The sequence below is a fragment of the Protomyctophum parallelum genome, assembly GCF_964188405.1.
Source record: "Protomyctophum parallelum genome assembly, chromosome: 22".
Taxonomy (NCBI): Eukaryota; Metazoa; Chordata; class Actinopteri; order Myctophiformes; family Myctophidae; genus Protomyctophum; species Protomyctophum parallelum.
The window spans coordinates 9,322,711-9,346,011 of NC_139714.1; the positions used below are offsets into that span (position 1 = coordinate 9,322,711).

Below are 23,301 nucleotides of genomic sequence, written 5' to 3' on the forward strand. Positions count from 1 at the left end.
CATGCATAGGTAGGTGAACGTCACATACATAGGTGAAAGTCACGAACATTGCTGGTTGTAGGAGTGGTTGCATCACTCAAAATAAAAGCAGATCTACAAGCTCAAAAAACGTGTATTTTCCTAATTGTAAGTCTAGCTCTGCAAATCTTTTTTTAACCTTAACAACCATTTCTCCTATGAGGACCAAGACAATGGTCATCACAATGTCCATGTACAACATTCTACTATACTTGTGGGGTGATGGACGATGATTTTATGAATGGCATTTAAATGATGATTATAATTTTGCCATTTTTAATCCCAACTCTAAAGCCGGAAATAACCGCACTACAAGCTTGTGAGCTTGTGGAGCGGCAATTTGCACACACCAAATTCAATCAAGTCTTAGTCCCAACCCCTAAATCTAACCTCTTAAAGCTAAGTCTAACGCTTATCTGGAATCTTTTCCTAATTGCAAATTATCTAAACATAATTTCTCTTTTCTCTTTTGAGGACCAGGAAAGTTGTCTCACAATGTCTGTTTCTCATGCTGTATGGGGATGTCAGGCTCTCACAAATATAGTAATAAAAGTACACACACACACAATTCTTACTATGTTCGTTTCTCAAATTCTATATACTTCACACACAGAGTTCGAATCGTTTCCTGGTTTAAATACACAACAATCCTTGGAGGAAATGAAGAGTTCTAACAGAGGCCAAGGCATTGTGATCAATCACGTGTGTGTGTGTGTGTGTGTGTGTGTGTCATTACCAAGGCTCCAGGTGTCCACCATAGATAGGACTCTACAAAAACAGGACAAAAACAAACAAAAGGTTTTTTTTATCTTCTACATACACACACACACACACAGGGCTGCAAACTTTTAAGTCACACACATCGTCTCTGTCGGGCGGAAACCACATATGTCTCAAACTGGTACTTTTCAGGATGCAAATTCAAAAACAGCTAAAGTGGAAGATCTACAAGCTCATTTTTGTGTGACGCTGCTGTAGTATGATATAGTAGGCCCAAAACAAAAACAAACACAAAAAGTTAAAGTATGGCGATAAGAGGTTTCTGCCTGACACCAATGATATGCACTGCATGCAGCATAGCATAGCTATGTAGGATCGAATGTAGTTAATATTTAGTCAACTATTCCACAATTTCTGAATGCCAAATAGAGTCTGGAACTACACCCCCCTGAAATCCGAGTAAGGAAGCTGCCATTTCCGTTCACGGAAATATATTTTAAAATATCTTCTGGCCTGGGCGGAGGCTCAGCGGTCCAGGCACCTTGGCCGGTAGCCCGAGTCTGGCAGTGTGCCGCGGGTTCGACTCCCGATCCCCGACGGCCTTTACTGCATGTCTCTCTCCCCCATTTCCTGTCAGCCTACTGTCTGTCCCATAAAAAATATGAAATAAAAAGGCGAAAGCCGCAAAAAAACATTAAAATATATATATATACACCAGTATATATCTTTACAGTTGATGTTATTTCCATTTGTGCTAAGCAGCTAGCTATATATACTTAGATGATTTCTATTTAAATTAGGATAAATGAATAATATAGGTGAATATGCCGTTGGCAAAAATAAATTACCACGTGGCGATATGAGTCTGTCTTATTAGCCAGGCCAGGGAGGAGACTTCACCTCCACTTTATCACTTACTCATACCCAGACTGTATGACGGAAGGATTTGAAAATTGCGAGATGCAATGGTCTGGCCAGGCCATTTAAGTACCGGTATTAGCTTCCGACTAGTCTCTAGTCAGAAGCTAAAACCGGTACTAAAATAAAATAGCAGATCTACAAGCTCTCCGTAGAACGACACGTTGTCAGCTTGTCAATCTTCAATTTTCGCTACTTTTGTGCGACACTCTCGTACGAAGAAGAAGGGCGTTCATTTAAACAAGAAAACATAAAAAGTTGAAATATGGAGATACAAGATTTCAGTACAATAGTAGGACAGTTCTGCATTGGTGTCCTTATGTAGTCCCATACTAAAAATAAAGAGAACACTTGGGAAGAAGACCATTTGTTATTGATAATGGTCTTGAAAGGCTTTATGTAAACTTGTAAAGGCCATGTTTCATTTGAGAGTATTTAGCTGTGATTTTCTCTGCACGGAACACTGTCAGATAGAATGGCTCCGAGCCATTCTATCTGTGTGTCATTGACCAGCTCACCTTGAGGGGTGGGGAGGGTCATATCAGTCGGCCAGGTGCACAGATAAGGAGCACAGCTACAGAGAGGAGCGTCCACAATACCAAAACGCTCGCCCCAAAACACGCTCTCCCCGGGGCAAATCCAGCGACCTCGGGAACGGTCGCCAGATTGTATTCCTAAACGTAACCTCAGTAAACGATGCCTGAAACTAACCTCATTCCTAAACGTAACCTCAGTAAAACGGTGCCTAAACCTATACCTAAAATACCTTGGAATACACATGTGGACAGTCCCTGTAGTAGAGACTGCAGCAGAGACTGCACTTTCTCCGTCGTCTCAGGGTTCACAGTGTTGACCAAAAATGTATGTCAGTGTTCTACCGAGCGATCTTGGAAAGCCTGGTTAGATTTGACATCAATGTTTGGTTCGGTAATCTCCGATTGTCCAAATTGTCCGAATTGTTCAGATTGGTGCAGACTGCAGGGAAGATCATAGGAGTAAGACAACTCCCCTCTCTGCAGTCTATTTATGAGCAGGCTTCAATAAGACAGGCTCAAAACATTGTCAGTGATGTTACCCATGTTTTACTGTACATGAGTAGTTTGTACTTCTGCCCTCTGGTAGAAGGTACAGCGAACCTAAGTGAACATCAGGTTTAAAAAATAATTTGTACAGACGGTCAACTAAAATGACCATTTGTGCACCATTTGTGTAATGTGTTCCCCCCTCGGTCATGAATTTCTATTATGTGTTTTGTCACTGATGTTTTCTGTGTGGCTGCAGCAGGGCTGAAAGCCCAAGACAAATTTCTCTTGTGGACAATAAAGTTTACCTTGAAGTAAAGGCTTGAACCCTAAACGTATTTATAATCTTATCCTTAGTAAAACAAATACAAGAACCGGTGCCGGCGAGCGGCCCAAGATAAACATGGAGGCGAGCGTGAACCATTGAGGTTCAATCAATGCCAAATAAATAATGGACCTCGACTGCTGAAAACCTACTTGGTTGTGTTGTCCATGTGACTGGAAGACTTTCTGCCTTCACACCTCTGGAAAAAACAACCAACAAAACAGTGTCAGGAAACGCACGCACACGCTCGCTCAGAAGAGAAACTGAGACACACACACTGCATCTCTTCCATCAAAGTGGAGGGGGGGGGGGTGCATGCATGTAGAATGTAAATAAATCAAATGAAGCTCTAGTTCTGTCATTGCACGTGCTACGATTTTAATGACACACACACACACACACACACACACACACATTCTTTATTTGAATCCACAAATTACAATTAATTTTACAAGGAAACAAATATAACAGGGTTGACAGTTCATGTTCACTTAAGGATACACATGGCACCTCCTTCTCCACACAGACAAACTGCCTATAACAGCCGAAACAGAACTGTATTTGGCAAGTTGTTTGGCTTTGCTTTTTGTCATGCCAGCTATTCTTAGGCCACTCATGGCCTAAGTTTGTTATACTTCCAAGTTTGTTATACTTCCAAGTAATGGTTGATACTTAGAATATTTATCTTGGAATGCCTGGTCCATGTACAAATCAAAGACACAGCCCACCTCCAGAATCAGGACCTCCTTGTGACTGGTGTCAACAAAGACAACATCAGGTGTATTCGGGATGTTAGCAAAGACATCACATGCACAGCTAAACCAATCTGGTAACACTCTTGAATGTTTATACATTGCTGCACTAGATGGCACATACTTTCGAACTGCATCAGACACTAGGTCAACAATCCGGTCGTGGCGAGCAATATACAAGTTTTTGTATGCACTACATCCATTTGTTATGTGTGCGATGGATTCTAGGTGTTGTTCAGAATCATGATGGTTTATACAGAGTGGAGTGTGGGTGTCGGGATACCAGATTGACAGATTGTACTTCGTTGGTAATACTTGCAGTCTTGCTTTGATGGTAAATTTTAAAACATCCTCCCCAATAGCAGCATTTTTGTACATCGAATGTGAAACAGAGTGATCAGCTGAATCTGTGAGCTGCTGCCCACAGATGACCTGGAGAAACGAGTCTTGGTACACATTGGAAATAATATTCACAAAAGGCTGAGGTAGATGTAGTTCCTCCAGTGCATTCAGCATCACCTTATGTGAGAGTGTGCCAAACGCATCTCTGAAATCCAGGAACACAGTATAAAATCTAGAGGATTCATGTTTGAAGTCATCTATGCCTGTTTTTAGGCAGAATACACACACACACACACACACACACTCTCTCTCTCTCTCTCTCTCTCTCTCTCTCTCTGACTCACCAGTTTGTCCCAGACGTCCAGTAAGTGGGAGGTCTTGTATCTGGGGTTTGGGACCGCCTCCAGGTACCTCATCCTGTCCGTGTTCCAATGCAGGTCTGCCCAGAAACCATGCAGACTCCTGGCCTGGACACACACAAAACAAACCTCCTACAGTAGCTCCAGATTTCCATTATTTTCCCTCTTAACGGTCTGATTCCTTAACCGTTCACTTTATTGATTCCTATATTTAGTAAATCTACACAAATTCAACCATACATACAATATTGCATACATATTGTAGTTGTTCTCAAATTGGGGTACAAGGGATCTGGATTACTTCCGAATGGATCCTTACAGGTCTGTAACTCAGAGTGTAGAATTAGAACCAAAGGGACCCGTTTGTACACACTCAGAGTTATGGTGGTTAAAACTTTTCAGAACCACGTACCGGTACTGTAGACCTGGTTGACTAGATTTAGAAGACATTTGTCCAGTGTATAGCCTACTGTAGACCTGGTTGACTAGATTTAGAAGACATTTGTCCAGTGTATAGCCTACTGTAGGCCTGGTTGACTAGATTTAGAAGACATTTGTCCAGTGTATAGCCTACTGTAGGCCTGGTTGACTAGATTTAGAAGACATTTGTCCAGTGTATAGCCTACTGCAGGCCTGGTTGACTAGATTTAGAAGACATTTGTCCAGTGTATAGCCTACTGTAGGCCTGGTTGACTAGATTTAGAAGACATTTGTCCAGTGTATAGCCTACTGTAGACCTGGTTGACTAGATTTAGAAGACATTTGTCCAGTGTATAGCCTACTGTAGACCTGGTTGACTAGATTTAGAAGACATTTGTCCAGTGTATAGCCTACTGCAGGCCTGGTTGACTAGATTTAGAAGACATTTGTCCAGTGTATAGCCTACTGTAGGCCTGGTTGACTAGATTTAGAAGACATTTGTCCAGTGTATAGCCTACTGCAGGCCTGGTTGACTAGATTTAGAAGACATTTGTCCAGTGTATAGCCTACTGTAGACCTGGTTGACTAGATTTAGAAGACATATAGCCTACTGCAGACCTGGTTGACTAGATTTAGAAGACATTTGTCCAGTGTATAGCCTACTGTAGACCTGGTTGACTAGATTTAGAAGACATATAGCCTACTGCAGACCTGGTTGACTAGATTTAGAAGACATTTGTCCAGTGTATAGCCTACTGCAGACCTGGTTGACTAGATTTAGAAGACATTTGTCCAGTGTATAGCCTACTGCAGACCTGGTTGACTAGATTTAGAAGACATTTGTCCAGTGTATAGCCTACTGTAGACCTGGTTGACTAGATTTAGAAGACATTTGTCCAGTGTATAGCCTACTGCAGACCTGGTTGAATAGATTTAGAAGACATTTGTCCAGTGTATAGCCTACTGCAGGCCTGGTTGACTAGATTTAGAAGACATTTGCCCAGTGTATAGCCTACTGCAGGCCTGGTTGACTAGATTTAGAAGACATTTGCCCAGTGTATAGCCTACTGCAGACCTGGTTGACTAGATTTAGAAGACATTTGTCCAGTGTATAGCCTACTGCAGACCTGGTTGACTAGATTTAGAAGACATATAGCCTACTGCAGACCTGGTTGACTAGATTTAGAAGACATTTGTCCAGTGTATAGCCTACTGCAGACCTGGTTGACTAGATTTAGAAGACATTTGTCCAGTGTATAGCCTACTGCAGACCTGGTTGACTAGATTTAGAAGACATTTGTCCAGTGTATAGCCTACTGCAGACCTGGTTGACTAGATTTAGAAGACATTTGTCCAGTGTATAGCCTACTGCAGGCCTGGTTGACTAGATTTAGAAGACATTTGTCCAGTGTATAGCCTACTGTAGACCTGGTTGACTAGATTTAGAAGACATTTGTCCAGTGTATAGCCTACTGCAGATCTGGTTGACTAGATTTAGAAGACATTTGTCCAGTGTATAGCCTACTGCAGGCCTGGTTGACTAGATTTAGAAGACATTTGTCCAGTGTATAGCCTACTGCAGACCTGGTTGACTAGATTTAGAAGACATTTGTCCAGTGTATAGCCTACTGCAGACCTGGTTGACTAGATTTAGAAGACATTTGTCCAGTGTATAGCCTACTGTAGACCTGGTTGACTAGATTTAGAAGACATTTGTCCAGTGTATAGCCTACTGCAGACCTGGTTGACTAGATTTAGAAGACATTTGTCCAGTGTATAGCCTACTGCAGACCTGGTTGACTAGATTTAGAAGACATTTGTCCAGTGTATAGCCTACTGCAGACCTGGTTGACTAGATTTAGAAGACATTTGTCCAGTGTATAGCCTACTGCAGGCCTGGTTGACTAGATTTAGAAGACATATAGCCTACTGCAGACCTGGTTGACTAGATTTAGAAGACATATAGCCTACTGCAGACCTGGTTGACTAGATTTAGAAGATATTTGTCCAGTGTATAGCCTACTGCAGACCTGGTTGACTAGATTTAGAAGACATTTGTCCAGTGTATAGCCTACTGCAGGCCTGGTTGACTAGATTTAGAAGACATTTGTCCAGTGTATAGCCTACTGCAGACCTGGTTGACTAGATTTAGAAGACATTTGTCCAGTGTATAGCCTACTGCAGGCCTGGTTGACTAGATTTAGAAGACATTTGTCCAGTGTATAGCCTACTGCAGGCCTGGTTGACTAGATTTAGACAAAAGTGAAAGTACTCATTGTGCAGAATGCCCCATTTTAAGTTTTCAAATGTATAAAATATTTTGAAAACAGCAAGCATCACATTGTGAGCTTGTAGATCGGCTATATATGTGCTGTACACTCAGTGGTTAATGTATGTTTTGTAATTATAATCAGAATCTACAAGGTACTACAAACTAGTAACTAAAGTTTTCAAATCAATGCAGTGGAGTAAAAGTTCAATATTAGGATCAGAGATGTAGTGGAGTAGAAGTACTTTACACCACTGAATGTGACCCCCTGTGTCCTCTCCAACATCAAAGGTGCAAAAGTGGCAAAAATAGACTATTTTCATTTGTTTCATTTCCTGAAAAGTTAGGCTTTTTTAACAAGGTTTCCACCTGAGAGTGACAAAAAGCAAACACACACACATACATAGCCGAGCATGGACACACACAATATTCAGTAACAAAGACGCACACGCACATGCACACACACACACACACACACAAAATGCAAAAGCCTGCCGCACACAAATCAGCTACAACAGATCTGATGCATAAATCCATAATGCATTGAAGATAGCAATCCGTTTCTTTTCTAGTGTGGAAAAAACCTACAGTAAGAGGAAAAGTGTAATTCATCACAAGGCAGTTATCTCTGCTAGAGAAAGCACAGTTTGTTACTTAAGATGTACAGCATGTGAATGAGGCTGGACGGAACAAGAGCCCGGCTGGCTCAATGCGTGGCTCATTGAATGGCTGATGAAGTGACTAAATGACTCACTGACTGAGTGATTTGCCAGACAAATAGAATGTGTAGCTGTAGCTGACTCGCTCGTTCTTTGACTGGCTGAGAGTCTCTTTGTTGCTCTGATTGAACGCTTATATCTTTACCTCAGTGGTTCCCAACTTTCTTTAAACCTTACATCTGACAAAACTAGACCTGGACACTTTCCTTGCTTTACTACGGCGAATAAATAATAAATAAACCTCTGGCTTTTCTCTTCTTCTCTTTGCCTGGCGGCTCCATCTGCAGCATCCTTCTCTGCTCATCTCCATCTACATCTCAACCTCGCCTCTCTTGTCTTATGTACCTAGTCAGTATACAGCTCAGTGGAACAGCACTGTACCTTTCCTCTGAAGACAGGGTCAGCATGCAGCTCAGTGGAACAGGACACACCGGGCAGCTTCAGCAAACACTCTGGGACCTCCTGGAACAACAACACCAGAGCCATAGAGTAAGACAGAGAGAGGACAACTCCGTTAGCACTTCATGGGACCAGTCCAATGGCAGCTCTTCTACAGCACATAGACTTCTATTGGCGAATAGGGACACCGGAAGTTTCCGGAATGCATTGGAGTCTATGGGCTCGCGCGAGCACATGAACCAGGTGACCGGTTGTCTATACTCTGTTAAGACCTGGGACGCATCCGAGTCGCCTTAGCTTTGAACCACGTTTTAACCATTATTTTAAACTTTAGCAGTTGAAAAAAACAGCAGATATACAAGCTTGTATATCTGCGCATGTAGCATGTAGATAATTTATATTTTTGAAGAATCGTGAAAATGGGTGCAAATCTTTGAATATATTATTCTTTCACAGCAAACGTTTATAACTCAAATCTTTACTTACCCCCCCCCCCCCCCCCCCCCCCCATCTCAAATATATTGAGATGGGGGTTGACGGCCAAACACGTATAATTTGTGGGGTCCTTGACATGAAAAAGTTGAGCACCACTGATAATAGAAACAGATTTTTCAGAAAACTGTCAGGGTTCAGAAGACATTTAGTAGAATCTGGTCTCGGGTCTCAATGGGTTGAACCGCTATAGGACCGTTTGTACGTGTTTGGTGTTTGTATGCATAGTTTGCATACACAACTATGCATGGAAGACCATGTCTACAGTGCATCTACAGGACTAAATATTCAGCGTTTTGGAACAGTATGTGCCAAAATGATGATATTGGGTGTAAATATACAGCTGCTTGCTGAGTAATCGAAAAACTATCAGAGAGGTGCCAATGTACTGTAGTAAAGTGGCTCAGTCATGGGTGGGGGGAGAAGATATGTGCATGGATGAAAGCAACATCAAATCTCACGACTTAACCCATTCTGACCCGAGATCAGATTCATACGAGGTTTCCACTGGACAACACACTGGTCTGATGAACCCATTCTGACCTGAGATCAGATTCTAAAAATGTCAGTCGTTCTTCGATTTTTTTCAAAAATAGCAGACCTACAAGCTCGTAGCGCGCCACTCGGTGGCGCGCTATGAGCTTGTAGATCTGCTATTTTTCAATAGCTAAAGCATAACATGATACTGACACCAAAATGGGTTCTCTTTCAGAATGGGTTAAAATGTGCGACTAATGTGCGATTTGTGAAACCAAACACTAGCGCCATTTCCTAAAACATTTACCCAAAGATTTGAGTTAAAAACTCAAAAGAATTTTATTCAAACATTTGCGCCACATTTTCACGATTTTTCAAAAATAGCAGACCTACAAGCTCGTAGCGCGCCACTCGGTGGCGCACTATGAGCTTGTAGATCTGCTATTTTTCAATAGCTAAAGTATAACGTAATGTTTATTACATTACAACACAAGATGTAACATTATGATGTTTTAGTAATTGTTCTACATTCTGTACTGCCAACCAGGTGAAGAAATAACAGACTATGACACTTTAACCTTTGCTTTTACAGTATATGAAATATCTGAGACTTTATTTAATTTTATGGAAGATGCTTCTGAACATAATTGTGAGTTTGTTTAGTTCAAATGATCTAATCTTAAAATAATAACCGAAAATAGCCGATCTACAGGCGCATTGAGAGCTTGTAGATCGGCTATCTTCGCTGCCCAACGCGTGCTTCCACGGAGGACAGGCCGGATTCTATGGAATCCAAATGACTGTCTGAAATCAGTCATGGCAACTAAGAACTTTAATCCATGTATTTGGCTTTAGTGTCCCTTCCCGCGCGGGAGACCAGGGTTTGAATCACGTTGATTAATATCTACGTAGTGATATTAGTCTGACCATGCCTGGCTACATTTGGGATGGGTCTGAAGTCATTTCTTAAATAGGCCTACTTATTCATTTTAATGTGCTTTGACTCAGAATCTGATTATACACGTTACGTTGCAAAGTTTAAACCAGGGTAGCATAAAATTCAAAGCGGTACCCGTGCGTGTGTGTGTGTGAGTGTGTGTGTGTGTGTGTGTTACCTTCATGTCAAACACAGAAGAGTAAGGCAGTACTTTGTCCAGACTCAGAGACTTGTCATAGCTGATCCTGTACAGTGAGGCTGTCACACACATACAGTCAAACTGATTGTCAAGGGCAGTCGCTTTTCAACCCTTGTCCTCAAACATTTCCATGTAAAGGAACTGCAATTAATATGTATTTGGCCACAATCAGATAATATCTTTGTGCACACCCCCAGAAGATTTATTTTTAACACCAACATTTGAATCTCAAGGACCCCCCGGCCCCTATTAACTCAAGTCAAGAGTGTACAAATGGAACCAAATTGATATGGTTCCATTTGGAACCAACTGAAGGAACCCTGTGGTCCCTGGACCCTCACTTTGATAACCACTATCACTACAATTAGCACAATATGTAGAATTAGGATTTATTGTTATCATTCTAACCCCGTTTCTGCTGTTCTACAGAACCAGAAATCGCAGATTGAGGCTTTAACTTTGGGTATTGCTAGTTTGACCGGTTCCCCATTCCAACAGAATGCACAGGGTTCTGTTGGCATTTAGCCTTTTTTTGCCGTGGAACCGGATGCAGATAGAAAAATCAACAGGAAGTGACATTTGTTTGAAAAGGGTACGAGTTTTGGTGATGCTCTATATTGTCTGAATCAACTTTTTTTGTTTACGTACTAAAAGAGTGACTTTGAGAGCTGTTTCAGCATACAATGTTAGTAATGTCGAGCATAATTTGAATTATTAATTTCTAATTACTGGAGCAGTTTTTTTTTCTTGTCCACATTTGGAGTTACATCATGTCAAGGTAACCAACTACACAACCCAAACCTCTACAAAAGTGGTCTAACCTTTAACTTAGCATCACAATCAGTTTTTTATTAATAGTATTTTTGAAGACATTTTCTTAGTCTTTTTCTGCCTTGATAGAAACCGTAGACTGACAGGAAATGGGGAGAGAGATGAATGACATGGAGCAAAGACCAATCAATTTGGGGAGGATCCTCGACATGAAAAGGTTTGACAATCACTGGTCTTCACACTCCACATGAGCTGGTATAACCCATTCTGACCCGAGATCAGATTCATACGAGTTTTCCACTGGACACACACTGGTCTGATTAACCCATTCTGACCTGAGATCAGATTCTAAAAATGTCAGTCGTTCTTCGATTTTTCAAAAAATAGCAGACCTACAAGCTCGTATCGCGCCACTCGGTGGCGCGATATGAGCTTGTAGATCTGCTATTTTTCAATAGCTAAAGCATAACATGATGCCAACACCAAAATGGGTGCCCGGTCAGAATGGTATAACAACTGAAAAGTGAAAATGAAAAACAACCAAAAAGCTGTTCAAACTAAATTGATTGTCAACCAAGGGAGTGATTATCTTAATTGCCGTCCAAAAAAACTAAAATGAACACGTAATGCCAGCGGCCGTCTGTCTCACGCTCTCCCATTATTAAGTGAAAATCACATCACTGCCTTCCCTGGGACAATTCAGGGAAATGATTTCCAGCACTTTTGCTCAACATTGTAATCGTTTTCATTCATTCTCTGTCTGTCTCTTATAGTTCTTTAAGTTTTGGTATCTTACGTTTTCTGATTCGTATATTTAAGAGTGCCGTTGTAAAATACTGACTTGTATATTGTTGATTTGTGTTCTGTATTCGGCATCAATTGTACTCCGAATTGAAATAAAGGTTATGATGATGATGATTAGAGACATCATTCCAGATCCAACGAGTTCATTTCAAAAACGATATTATTCCTTCGCACTTAGTTCACCTCACACTGGAGCTTAAGGCTATTATTATATGCCATTTCCTTCGTTCTCTCTCATTTACATCATTTCACTGAGCTGTGTCCTCTTAATAAAAACCGTGTTAAAGCATATCCAAATGATAAATATTATACTATAAAAAATAAATTAAAAGTTCCTTCATGCTCAGAAATGCTCCCCTAGCATTTTATTTTCACCACGCGCTTTGAGCTTTAATAAGCTTGCTACGCGAGTATACCGTCTTCTAGCACAGTGTTTCCAAACCAGAGGTGCGGGACCCCTTTGGGGTCGGGCGCCAAAGTCCACTGCATAGCAAAACAAAATTCACAGTGTTCACTACTAGGACCAGAATCACAGATCTATATATATATCCATAACCTCTGCATGTGGTTCTACAATAGAGAGGGTCAAATATCACTTTGGCATCTGGCTTGATAAGAAACTGCCGTTTAAATTCCATGGTGATAATCTTGCCTCCAAACTGAGACAAAAAAACAAAACACAAGCCAAACGGGATGGAATATGGGAAATGGGACAGATCCGTGTTGATCACATGACCATAGAGATAGTGTATACTGATTTGCGTGATGTATGGATAATGCAATGAAATGTGTTTAGCAAAAAAACGGCATCAGGATGGCGCTATAACAGGCCGTTCAGAAGAATTTGGGGAAGAGGTTAGTCGTGTGCAAAACATACTCTCTCCCCATGTAGCCGGGGAGCCACAAACCCCTAGAGTTTAAGGAATAGAGATTAACCTGTGATGTCATGACATACTTTTTATTTGTGTTTTTTCTATTCACTTGGTCATTAAGGTCCACAGAATGAGAGGCCTGCTCTGCCGGAAACATCGCATCACATTTGTGATGACGGCTATGGCCGTTTCTTGATGTTTCACAATGTTTCCGGCAGAGCAGAGCTCTGCCTTTCGACGACTTTTTTCGTATGTACCTTGTTGCCGATGACGCCTTATCACGCCTTTTTTAATCAATTGATTATGGTGCTCAGCTGCGTCCACTTTCCCCCTGTAACACTCCCATTTCCATCCCGTGAAAAGATCCGGCACAAGCGGAAATGAAAATTCTGCTGGCTTATGCTTGCTATGGGACATGGCAACTTAGAACGTAAATATCTCTTATGCTTGCTATGGGACATGGCAACTTAGAACGTAAATATCTCTGAATCACTTTTTAGATCAAAAACAAGCTGGTTTGCGTCTAATGTATCTAAACGATAGTATTTTGCTTACCAAACGTATGTTTTGGGTGGATTAAATGACAATCGTGGGACATGTTATATAGCGGATTTAACTTCCTGAGTCAGATTTAACTTCCAAGTGAAGCGACCTCTGTAAAACACAGACCCTTTCGATTCACACTACTTGAGTGTAAACTCTCAAGAGTCTCTAAATTAACAGCCACGATCGTGCTCCATTCGCCATGTCTTCTTCACGTGACAATGACAGGAAGGGAGAAAGGGTAAAGTCAAACCATTGGCCCTATTAGCTGTGTTATGCAATCAAAACAACACATACAGAAGAAGAATGACCCACCTAGAATGAATTCCTGGATCTGGTCAAAGGATTCAAAGGCCATCTGGTTGTCGCACAGCCAATCAATGATCTGTGGGAAGATTCTGCATTAACAGTTGTACTTTAAATCAGGGGTTCCCAAACCATTCAGCTCAAGTTCCAAAAGATACATTTGATGTCTCTCCGGGATCCAAACTTACATGAAGTTAAGTTATGCCCTTTTTAAAAGTTAAATTAGGCGATCTACTAGTTCTCGTGTCATGAACTAGTAGATTGGCTTCTTCAAAGTGTAAACAGCACACATAAAGCAGAGAAGTGAACACAGAGAAGGTGAAATGGCTGTAGTACTGTAGGCTCTCCGGCCTACAGTACCTTCACTCGCCAATTCAAGCAATTCCCCAGAACAAAAAAAGACCACATTTGCTGCAATCTAGCAGAAGAGTTTATTTATATTGACATTATCATTTAGAGCTACTGCCATTAGACAACATCTAAAACATGGTCAGCACTCTGTCCAATAACCCGTCGTTCTTACTGACAATTTGAACAGAACCGCGTGACTCAGCCCACTGAGCACCACTCAAAGCATACTGGACACTACTGCCGACCGCTTTCCAAAGCATACCAGATAATTGTTATTCCTGTAATACGTTGGCTGTTTTTACGGTTGTTGCCTTTGCTTGCATCTCTCTGTGGGGTGGGTGAATTTGGGCTCCATTTGTAAAGTGTCTCGAGACAACTTGTTGACTGATTTGGCACTATAAGAATACCGAATTGAACCGTGCTTTTTTAGGAAGAGCCAGTTGCGGGTCATCCCCCTTACCTTTAGCTCCAGCTGGGGGTCATCTCCCATGTAGTCCAGCAGACAGTGGAGGGCGGCCAGCCGCTGGGCGTCAGACCTCCTGCTGCTACGGCGGGCAGGGTGGGTGGGCCAGATGGGCGCGCAGTCTTCAGGTCCCAAACTGGGACAGATGTCGGCGTTCTGCCTGCAGGGTGGGGGAAAGAGTGAGTGACTGCATTGGCAGCTAGGACATTTAGGGCTCCATTTTCGTCACTGCCTTACCCCTTTGACTTTTTTACTATTTTAGTAATAACTAGAACTGCACTCTGTCGAGTGCATACTTGCTTGTTGCACACTAGTAGGCCATAAATGGCCAACTAGTGCGCAAGCAGAGCGCGCAAGTCCTTTCGACCGCTGTAAACTGTCAAATCTCAGTATCTGAAGGAACATTTGAAATGTATAATTTTTAGATGTAACTATTTGCTACCTACCTACTTTATGCATATAAACACCTAGTATTATTAAGTATGATTCAAGTTTCTATCTATATAAGTTTGGGTGAAGAGCTAGTCATACATATACACACCACGTACTCTGGTCCCAGCAGATCAGGCACAACTTGCTATTATATTTTTACTGATTATGTATATAGTATACGTATGACTAGCTCTAAATGATGACGTAAGAGATATGGTCATTTGTGGTCGTTTGGTCCCAGCAAAGCAGGCATATACTATATAGGCATATACTATATATAGTATATATATATATAGTATATAGGCATATACGTATACATATATACTATATAGAGTGTGTAGTTGTAAGTTGATTAGCGGTATACTGTGGTTACTTTGCGCCAAAAACTGTGACAGCTGTCCCGCCATTTGATGTTTATGCAAGAAAACAGCAAATCTGTGCCTGGTTAGCTGGGACCAAACGACCACAAATGACCATATTTCTTACGTCATCATTAAGAGCTAGTCATACATATACACACCACGTACTCTGGTCCCAGCAGATCAGGCACAATTTGCTATTTTATTTTTACTGATTATTGCGAATGCACCTGGCACTAACTATGAGACCCTGCAGATCATGTCTGTCTGTCTGTCTGTCTGTCTGTGTGTCTGTCTGTCCCGCTGTGACACCACCCGGCCACCACCAGAGGGCGCAGCTGTAGCACACACACACACACACACACACACACACACAGTAGAAAACTTAAAAAAATTACTAACTAAAAAGAAAAAAAAAGTACGTAATTTATTCTAATTGTTGTTATTGCAATTTACGAGCTGCGTTCGCTTCCCGCGTTTGCGCGTCTTACTTGTGTATATAGTATACGTATGACTAGCTCTAAATGATGACGTAAGAAATATATATAGTATATATATAGTATATAGGCATATACTATATACGTATACATATATACTCTATACTCTATACTGTATAAAGTGTGTAGTTGTAAGTTGATTAGCGGTATACTGTGGTTACTTTGCGCCAAAAACCGTGACAGCTGTCCCGCCATTTGATGTTTATGCAAGAAAACAGCAAATCTGTGCCTGGTTTGCTGGGACCAAATGACCACAAATGACCATATTTCTTAGATTTTGCTTGAATCCAATGTCTAATTTGAAGATATTTAAAGAGGTCATGGTTACGTAAATTAAACTTGGCTGATTGTTGAAAGTTTGATACTACATTGTTGCTGTATAAATCACCCACAGTCCTGATTCCATTATTAACCCATCTCTGCAATACACCATCAGCTATGGGGTAAGGAATATTAGGGTTTTCCCATAATGGGGTCTTTCTCATTAGAGATGTATCTATCCCCAATATTGCTATTTTATTTTTTTACTGATTATGTATATAGTATACGTATGACTAGCTCTAAATGATGACGTAAGAAATATGGTCATTTGTGGTCATTTGGTCCCAGCAAAACAGGCACAGATTTGATGTTTTTCTGCATAAACATCGAATGGCGGGACAGCTGTCACGGCGGAAGAGACCGGGCGAAAACATTACTTGCGTGCTCTACTTGCGCAAGTAATAAGTAATAATAATTAGTAATAATATTTTTTGCGGCTCTAGCAGTGATTCTCAACCATTTTCATGTCAAGGGCCCCCGGTTTGACCTGAATTAGGCTACAGTCCCCCCATTTAATGGCATTTCTATCTCTAGGACCCCAATGTATATTGTAAAATCAAAGTTAATTCAACTCTGAGAGTGTACAAAATAAATGGGTCGGGTCCATTTGGTTCCATTTGTACACTTTCAGTGTTCCAGACCCATAAGGGTCCATTTGGTTCCTAAACTATCATTTAGCTGGAGACCCCCTGGAACTCCCTCAAGGACACCCTGTGGGTCTCCGGACACCACTGATCTAATTGACAACTCACTCTGGAGTGCAGTCAGGCAGGTCTCCGTACAGTATCTGGAGAAGGTAGGCGGGGTTAAGTGCAGCCGTGTAGGCCCGCCCACTGGCCAGATCCAGCAGGGAGGCGGCGGAGTCCTCGTGCTGCTGCTGACCCAGTGCCACGGTACTGGACACCAGGCCCGGAAGCCCCAACACTGCATCCGAACCTACAGTTTAACACATAGAAGACCCAACACTGCATCAGAACCTACAGTTTAACACATAGAAGACCCAACACTGCATCAGAACCTACAGTTTAACACATAGAAGACCCAACACTGCATCAGAACCTACAGGTTTATGCACATAGAAGACCCAACACTGCATCCGAACCTACAGTTTAACACATAGAAGACCCAACACTGCATCAGAACCTACAGGTTTATGCACATAGAAGACCCAACACTGCATCAGAACCTACAGGTTTATGCACATAGAAGACCCAACACTGCATCAGAACCTACAGGTTTATGCACATAGAAGACCCAACACTGCATCAGAACCTACAGTTTAACACATAGAAGACCCAACACTGCATCAGAACCTACAGTTTAACACATAGAAGCCCCAACACTGCATCAGAACCTACAGTTTAACACATAGAAGACCCAACACTGCATTCAGAACCTACAGTTTAACACATAGAAGACCCAACACTGCATTCAGAACCTACAGTTTAACACATAGAAGACCCAACACTGCATCAGAACCTACAGGTTTATGCACATAGACAGAAGACCCAACACTGCCTCAGAAGAAGTAGGTCGGGAGTGACTTATTGTCGGTATCAGCCGGTAACACGCGGGAGTCTGTCCCCGTTACAGTGCGCTAGATAGACCCCTGGGAGATGGATTGCTGAGGTGGAGCACCACACCTACATACCATCAGCTCCCAGTACTCCCCTCAAAAATAGCAGGTCTACAAGCTCGGCACTCGGTGCCGCGCTATGATCTTGTATATCTGCTATTTTCCAATAGCTAAAGTTTAAAATGAAGGTTAAAGTCAGTGGTTAAATGATAACTTGTATGACAAAAACTTCAATCCTATCAACTCCAAAATAAAAAATGACCTTACCCGCTGGACTGTGCTCCCTTTAACCCTGAGTTCAAGAATCGAAACTATCAAGATGAATATCCTACCAAGACTCTTATATCTCTTCATCACAATTCAATGAGTGGGATAAGTTAATTTCACGATTCATTTGGAATGGCAGAAAACCAAGAATTAAATACACAACATTACAGCTAAGTAAGGAAAAGGGTGGCATGTCACTACCGAATCTTAGAGACTATTTCTATGCAGCCCAACTTAGATTTGTTGCTTTATGGTGTGGAAACGATTCAGACGCCAAATGGAAAAGCATAGAACTAAGTGAACAGGATATCCCAATACAAGCCATGTTAGGTGATAAACAATTAACCAAAGCCAGTTTAGATAAACTAGATCCAATCACATCTTTCACACTACAGACATGGCACACCCTCGTTAAACAACTAAAAATAGAAAAGCAATCAAAAATACAGAGATGGGTTGCCTTTGATACGGCATTTAAGCCAGCAATACTAGATCAGAGGTTTAAGTTTTGGTTCTCCAATCACGACATCACATCCTACTATAAGCTTATGGAAGAAAACCGGTTACAGAGCTTTCAGAAACTGAGAGATACATATTATCTAGAAAAGGAAGATTTCTTTAGATATCTCCAACTACGTCACTATTTCAATCAAGAAATTCAGATCTGTGAACCACAAACGAATCAAAGTAAACTTATTAATTTAATTACTCAGGCTCATACGAAAGGAACAAAGAGAATAGTATCAAAATTATACAAAAGTATTTCAGACTCCAGAAAACATACAACCGATTACATCAAAGAGAAATGGGAGAAAGAACTGAATGCCCAAATCACAAGTGAACAATGGTTAAATATTTGCAGAACACAACACACAACTTCAAGTTCCAACACCTGGCGTGAATTCTGCTGGAAAAACACCTCCGGCTTTTTTATCACTCCAAAACTTAAATCAAAACAGCTAGGAATATCCCAGTTGTGCTGGAGAAACTGTGGAGAGGTAGATGTGAATCACTATCATGTTTTCTGGGGTTGCTCTGAAATTCTCACCTGTTGGAAAAATGTCACGGAGAAATTACAGGAGATTCTGGGCTTTCAAATATTAGATTCTTGTTTGATGCTATATTTGGGAGATTTCCCAGATGAAATTATGGGAAGTGAAAATCTTTCTGGCTGCAGGGAAGAAAGCCATTACTCGGAAATGGTTACAGGTAGATCCTCCTTCCATAGATGAATGGTTCCAGATAGTCTCAGAAATATTCGACATGGAGAGAATGACTGCTAATTTGAGATTGAAGAGAGAGTCTTTTGAAAACAAATGGGAAAAATGGTTTGATTATACAACTGAACAACAGGTGAGCTAGGAACCAGAATGTTTGGCTTTTATTTTATTTTTGTTGCTTAGTTTTTTGTTATTTTTCTCTGATTGTAAACAAAAGGTATGATCCTTGAATCCTTGACACAAATATTCATATTTATGATGCATAGATGCTTATATGTCTAGATCTACAGATTTTAGTTGAGTTGGCACCACATAATGTAATGTAATGTTCAATTGTTTGTCTTTTTGCTTTCTGTATGTCCTTGTATGTCTATTTCTGTTCATGAAAAATTAATAAATTTTAAGTTGAAAAAAAAAAGTCAGTGGTTAAAGGTTATAAGGTGTATGCTTAAATGCATCCCATGTCTTAATGGGGTGACACATAGATAGAAGGCAAACACACAAAAGACCCAATAGAACAACCCATGCCCTCCCTCTATGTTAGTGTGCGTCATGCACAGTAGTACAGTGTGTGTGTATGCAGTGACATAGAAGGAAGTGAGAGTCTTACCGGACAGGAAGAGAGAGTGACAGAGCATCTCCTGCTGTCTGCTGTTGATGCAGTGAAGGAAAGAGCCAGATACACACACCAGCATGTAGAACCCTGCAAGACACACCACTCTGTCAGGGGGCTGTGTGTGTGTGTGTGTGTGTGTGTGTGTGTGTGTGTGTGTGTGTGTGTTTTTAATATATAATATCTGTACATTTAAAAACTGTGTACATTGGTGATTATAATCTATCATTCTAGCTGATCTTGAGGCCTACAAACCAAAACAAAAAAAAAAGAAAATAGTCAACTATTACCAACAAGGTTAACTAGTGGATTTACTAGTCGGCGAGTTGAATAGTCGACTAGTTGCTTAAAGCCCTAGCATGCGTGCGTGCGTACAAACCCATGGGGATAAAGAGAGGATGAATCTGGGGGTGTGTCTCCGTCTGATGGGGGCTGTTGTTGTTGTTCAGAGCTACTCTGAAGGTCTTACTGCAACCTGCGTACACACACACACACACACACACACACACACACACACACACACACACACACACACACACACACACACACACACACACACACACACACACACACACACACACACACACACACACACACACACACACACACACACACACACACACACACACAGACACACAGTAATGGTTCCAGAAAAGCTTAACACCAGGAAATGACAAATATTGTCAAATGCCTTAATTAATTGAATACACATAACAAGCTCAGTCTAGGGTTGTGTTATCGCTTTAACGATCACTGTAAACCGCACCTGATTAATTGAAGTATTCAATCAATCAAAGCTTGTGGGGATCCTCACGACACACACACACACACACACACCCCTACCTTTGTGAACCAGGACAACGGTGTAGGTCAATTCCTGGTTGTCATTTGGAGGCTGGCTGTAGCACACACACATACTTCCTGTAAACATCCACAAGAGGGTGCTGTTACTACATCAAAGGACACTTTTTTTTACTGGTTCAGTGGTTCTGAAACATTTTCCTTTCAAACACCCCCATAACTAAACTGTGAGAATGAACAAAATGGAACAAACGGACCCTTACTTTGTACACTCTCAGAGTTACAGACCTGTGCAGCAAGGGTCTGTTTGAAACCCCCTGGACCCCACTTTGGCCCCTTTTCCACCAAAATAACTTTGGTTCTAGAACTGGTTCCTTTCCTGATTCTTGCAGCCTTGGTGCTTTCACGGCCATTTTTTTCAGTTCCTAAACCAACTTTTAGGGCTCTGAACCAATTCATTTTCAGTGGAAACACTCTGAACTGGGTCAATATTAGGCAGGGAATAAAATAACCGAACCGCTTCAAGAGGGGCCTATGAGAGCCACAGAACTTTGTTTGTTTTGGGTTTCATTTTTACTACCACTCAATCAAGTTCAATTGGCTACACTCATCCATGTACAGTAGTTTAGCTCAGTTAGTGAGCAGTGTGTTTACTGAAAATAAAGACAGGAGCTATTGTAGACGAAAATCAGTGATTAATTATTAAGAGTTGTAGCATTAATTGAGTCAAATCGTTGAAATCAAAAATATATGTACGTTTTACATAAAGATCAAGAAGTACTATTTTGGGTATATTTACATTGGTTTTTATTTAGTTTGACATTATATTATTTCAATATAAATCAGTAGAAAGCGGAACACATTCTGTGCACTGTATATGAGGGAATGATTTTTTGCCTTCTAACTGGCATGCAAATTCATTCTTTCTTACTATTCCAAACTTTCAGGAGATCAATTATGATTGAGTGCTGGCAAACATGCTTGAGAAAAACAGCCACAGCGTACAGTATATGACATCAAATCACATTGGGATTTGAGACCCTTGGCATGTTTACAGTAAAACAAATCACGATATTCATATTTAACATGCCTTCAAGTGAATCTATCAATTCTCTTTTCTGCTAAAAGCTCATGAGTCTACCCTAAAAAAGGGTTCTGTCTTTAAATGAGCAAATACTATAAACACCTGACTTGGTGCCGTTGACAAACTCACTAGTTTCTTGTGTCACCCGTTTTAATTGACGCAAAATCTTGTTTAGCTATTGATTCAGCTCATTGTCATAGATCAGGTCAAGGTCATATGATATTTCAGATTGTCATTTGTCTACATAACAACAGACCTATAACTTGTATTTCATGAAGGCAAACCTTTTGGCATCTAAACATGTGGTTGATCAAGTTGATTATGTGATTCCATCATACTGGTATCTCATTTGTATTGTAACTTAATTTTAGCATGACTTTCACTTACTCTCTTGTTTTCAGGCACAGGTCATGGTAAAGGCAGAGGGGAAAGTATGAGATAAATGAAAACATAGTACTGTATTATTAATATGAAGGCTTTGGGTGTGTTTGGCATGACGACATACAACTGCACATTATTGCATGTAAAGACTTGCGTGTGCGACTGTGCGTGCACGTGCGCGTGCGTTACCTATAGTGTTAGTGAACACCTCCATCCTAACCAGCTCATGCTCTGCTCTCTCCTGGTGGTAATGATCAAAGCCCACATTCACAAACCTAGTAGACATAGACAAGCACAAGTATACAACGTTTAAGTGTAATACTAAGCAGTGGTGGAAAAAGTACTTGTATGTTTTACTTTAAGTAAAAGTATCAATACTGCAGTGTAATTCAGAATGGATGTCCCTGATGTCATAGTAAATGTGACCTGCTGTCACAATTAAGCTCATAGGAGATCCCTGATGTCATCAATATTAGTATATGCATATGGTTATATGTCATATGTTGATCGTCCCCCATCCATCCTTCCTTTTCGATGTCTCCCTTTTGAATGATACCTGTCCATTTAAAACTCTAGACGGGCCTGCCCCAAAGTTATTAGTCCATCCACAGCCAGTTCTCAATAGGCCCGAAAATTAAGGCCTGGCCCAACCTGGGCGAACAAATATACCCACACTACATGAACAATGAACTTTTCCATGGTGTATGCTGTTTGAGTTCTTTTAAACCTTTTACATGAGTTTAGTATTGTTATTTATTTACCGTTTTTATGTATGTGTATTGTGGAGCACCCCCAACCTAAGTTTTTCACAATGCATGTACTTGTACATCTGTGTGACAATAAACATCTTGAATCTTGTGAGCTTGTAGATCGTCTATTTTCACAATATGTGGAACCTAGTCAAACTAATGTAATGCCTACAACTCCAAGTACTTGAAAAGGTTGAGAATCACTGGTCTATGCCAACAGCTATTTGTCTCACCTCATTGAAGGGAATGGATTTGGGGGCAGCTCTATTGTCAGCTCAAACTGTCAAAACAAACAGATTTACTCACATGAATGTATATTTTACAACATCTTTCAATTCCTAAAACATCACAATGAAGGTATTTAGTCAAATAAACGTCATAAAATCAAACAAATCAAAATATACAGTTGGTTTTAAAATTCACAATATCTTGGATGTCTTACCACTGTCTCACAGTTGTGGCTGGGGTAGAACTGGACCGCTCGCAGCATATATTTGTCCTGTAGGTTGAAATAATAATAATA

General features: G+C 40.9%; 1 protein-coding gene across 2 annotated transcripts in view; it reads right to left on the minus strand.

Annotated features, from left to right (window-relative positions):
• Positions 1-23,301, minus strand: part of gsap (gamma-secretase activating protein) — a 72,767-nt gene that overhangs the window by 33,696 nt on the left and 15,770 nt on the right. For both annotated transcript variants that reach the window (XR_014568757.1, XM_083757507.1), the window contains exons 10-23: positions 23,221-23,277; positions 23,012-23,058; positions 22,219-22,304; positions 20,607-20,684; positions 20,143-20,238; positions 19,761-19,853; positions 16,840-17,023; positions 14,476-14,638; positions 13,674-13,743; positions 10,348-10,427; positions 8,246-8,326; positions 4,442-4,564; positions 3,156-3,202; positions 755-786 (exon numbers count right to left, since the gene is read on the minus strand). Coding sequence is in view for 1 of the 2 variants with exons in the window: in XM_083757507.1 (XP_083613633.1) it covers positions 755-786; positions 3,156-3,202; positions 4,442-4,564; positions 8,246-8,326; positions 10,348-10,427; positions 13,674-13,743; positions 14,476-14,638; positions 16,840-17,023; positions 19,761-19,853; positions 20,143-20,238; positions 20,607-20,684; positions 22,219-22,304; positions 23,012-23,058; positions 23,221-23,277 (1,237 nt within the window). In the remaining variant the exon portion in view is untranslated. The remainder of the gene's footprint in view (positions 1-754; positions 787-3,155; positions 3,203-4,441; positions 4,565-8,245; positions 8,327-10,347; positions 10,428-13,673; positions 13,744-14,475; positions 14,639-16,839; positions 17,024-19,760; positions 19,854-20,142; positions 20,239-20,606; positions 20,685-22,218; positions 22,305-23,011; positions 23,059-23,220; positions 23,278-23,301) is intronic.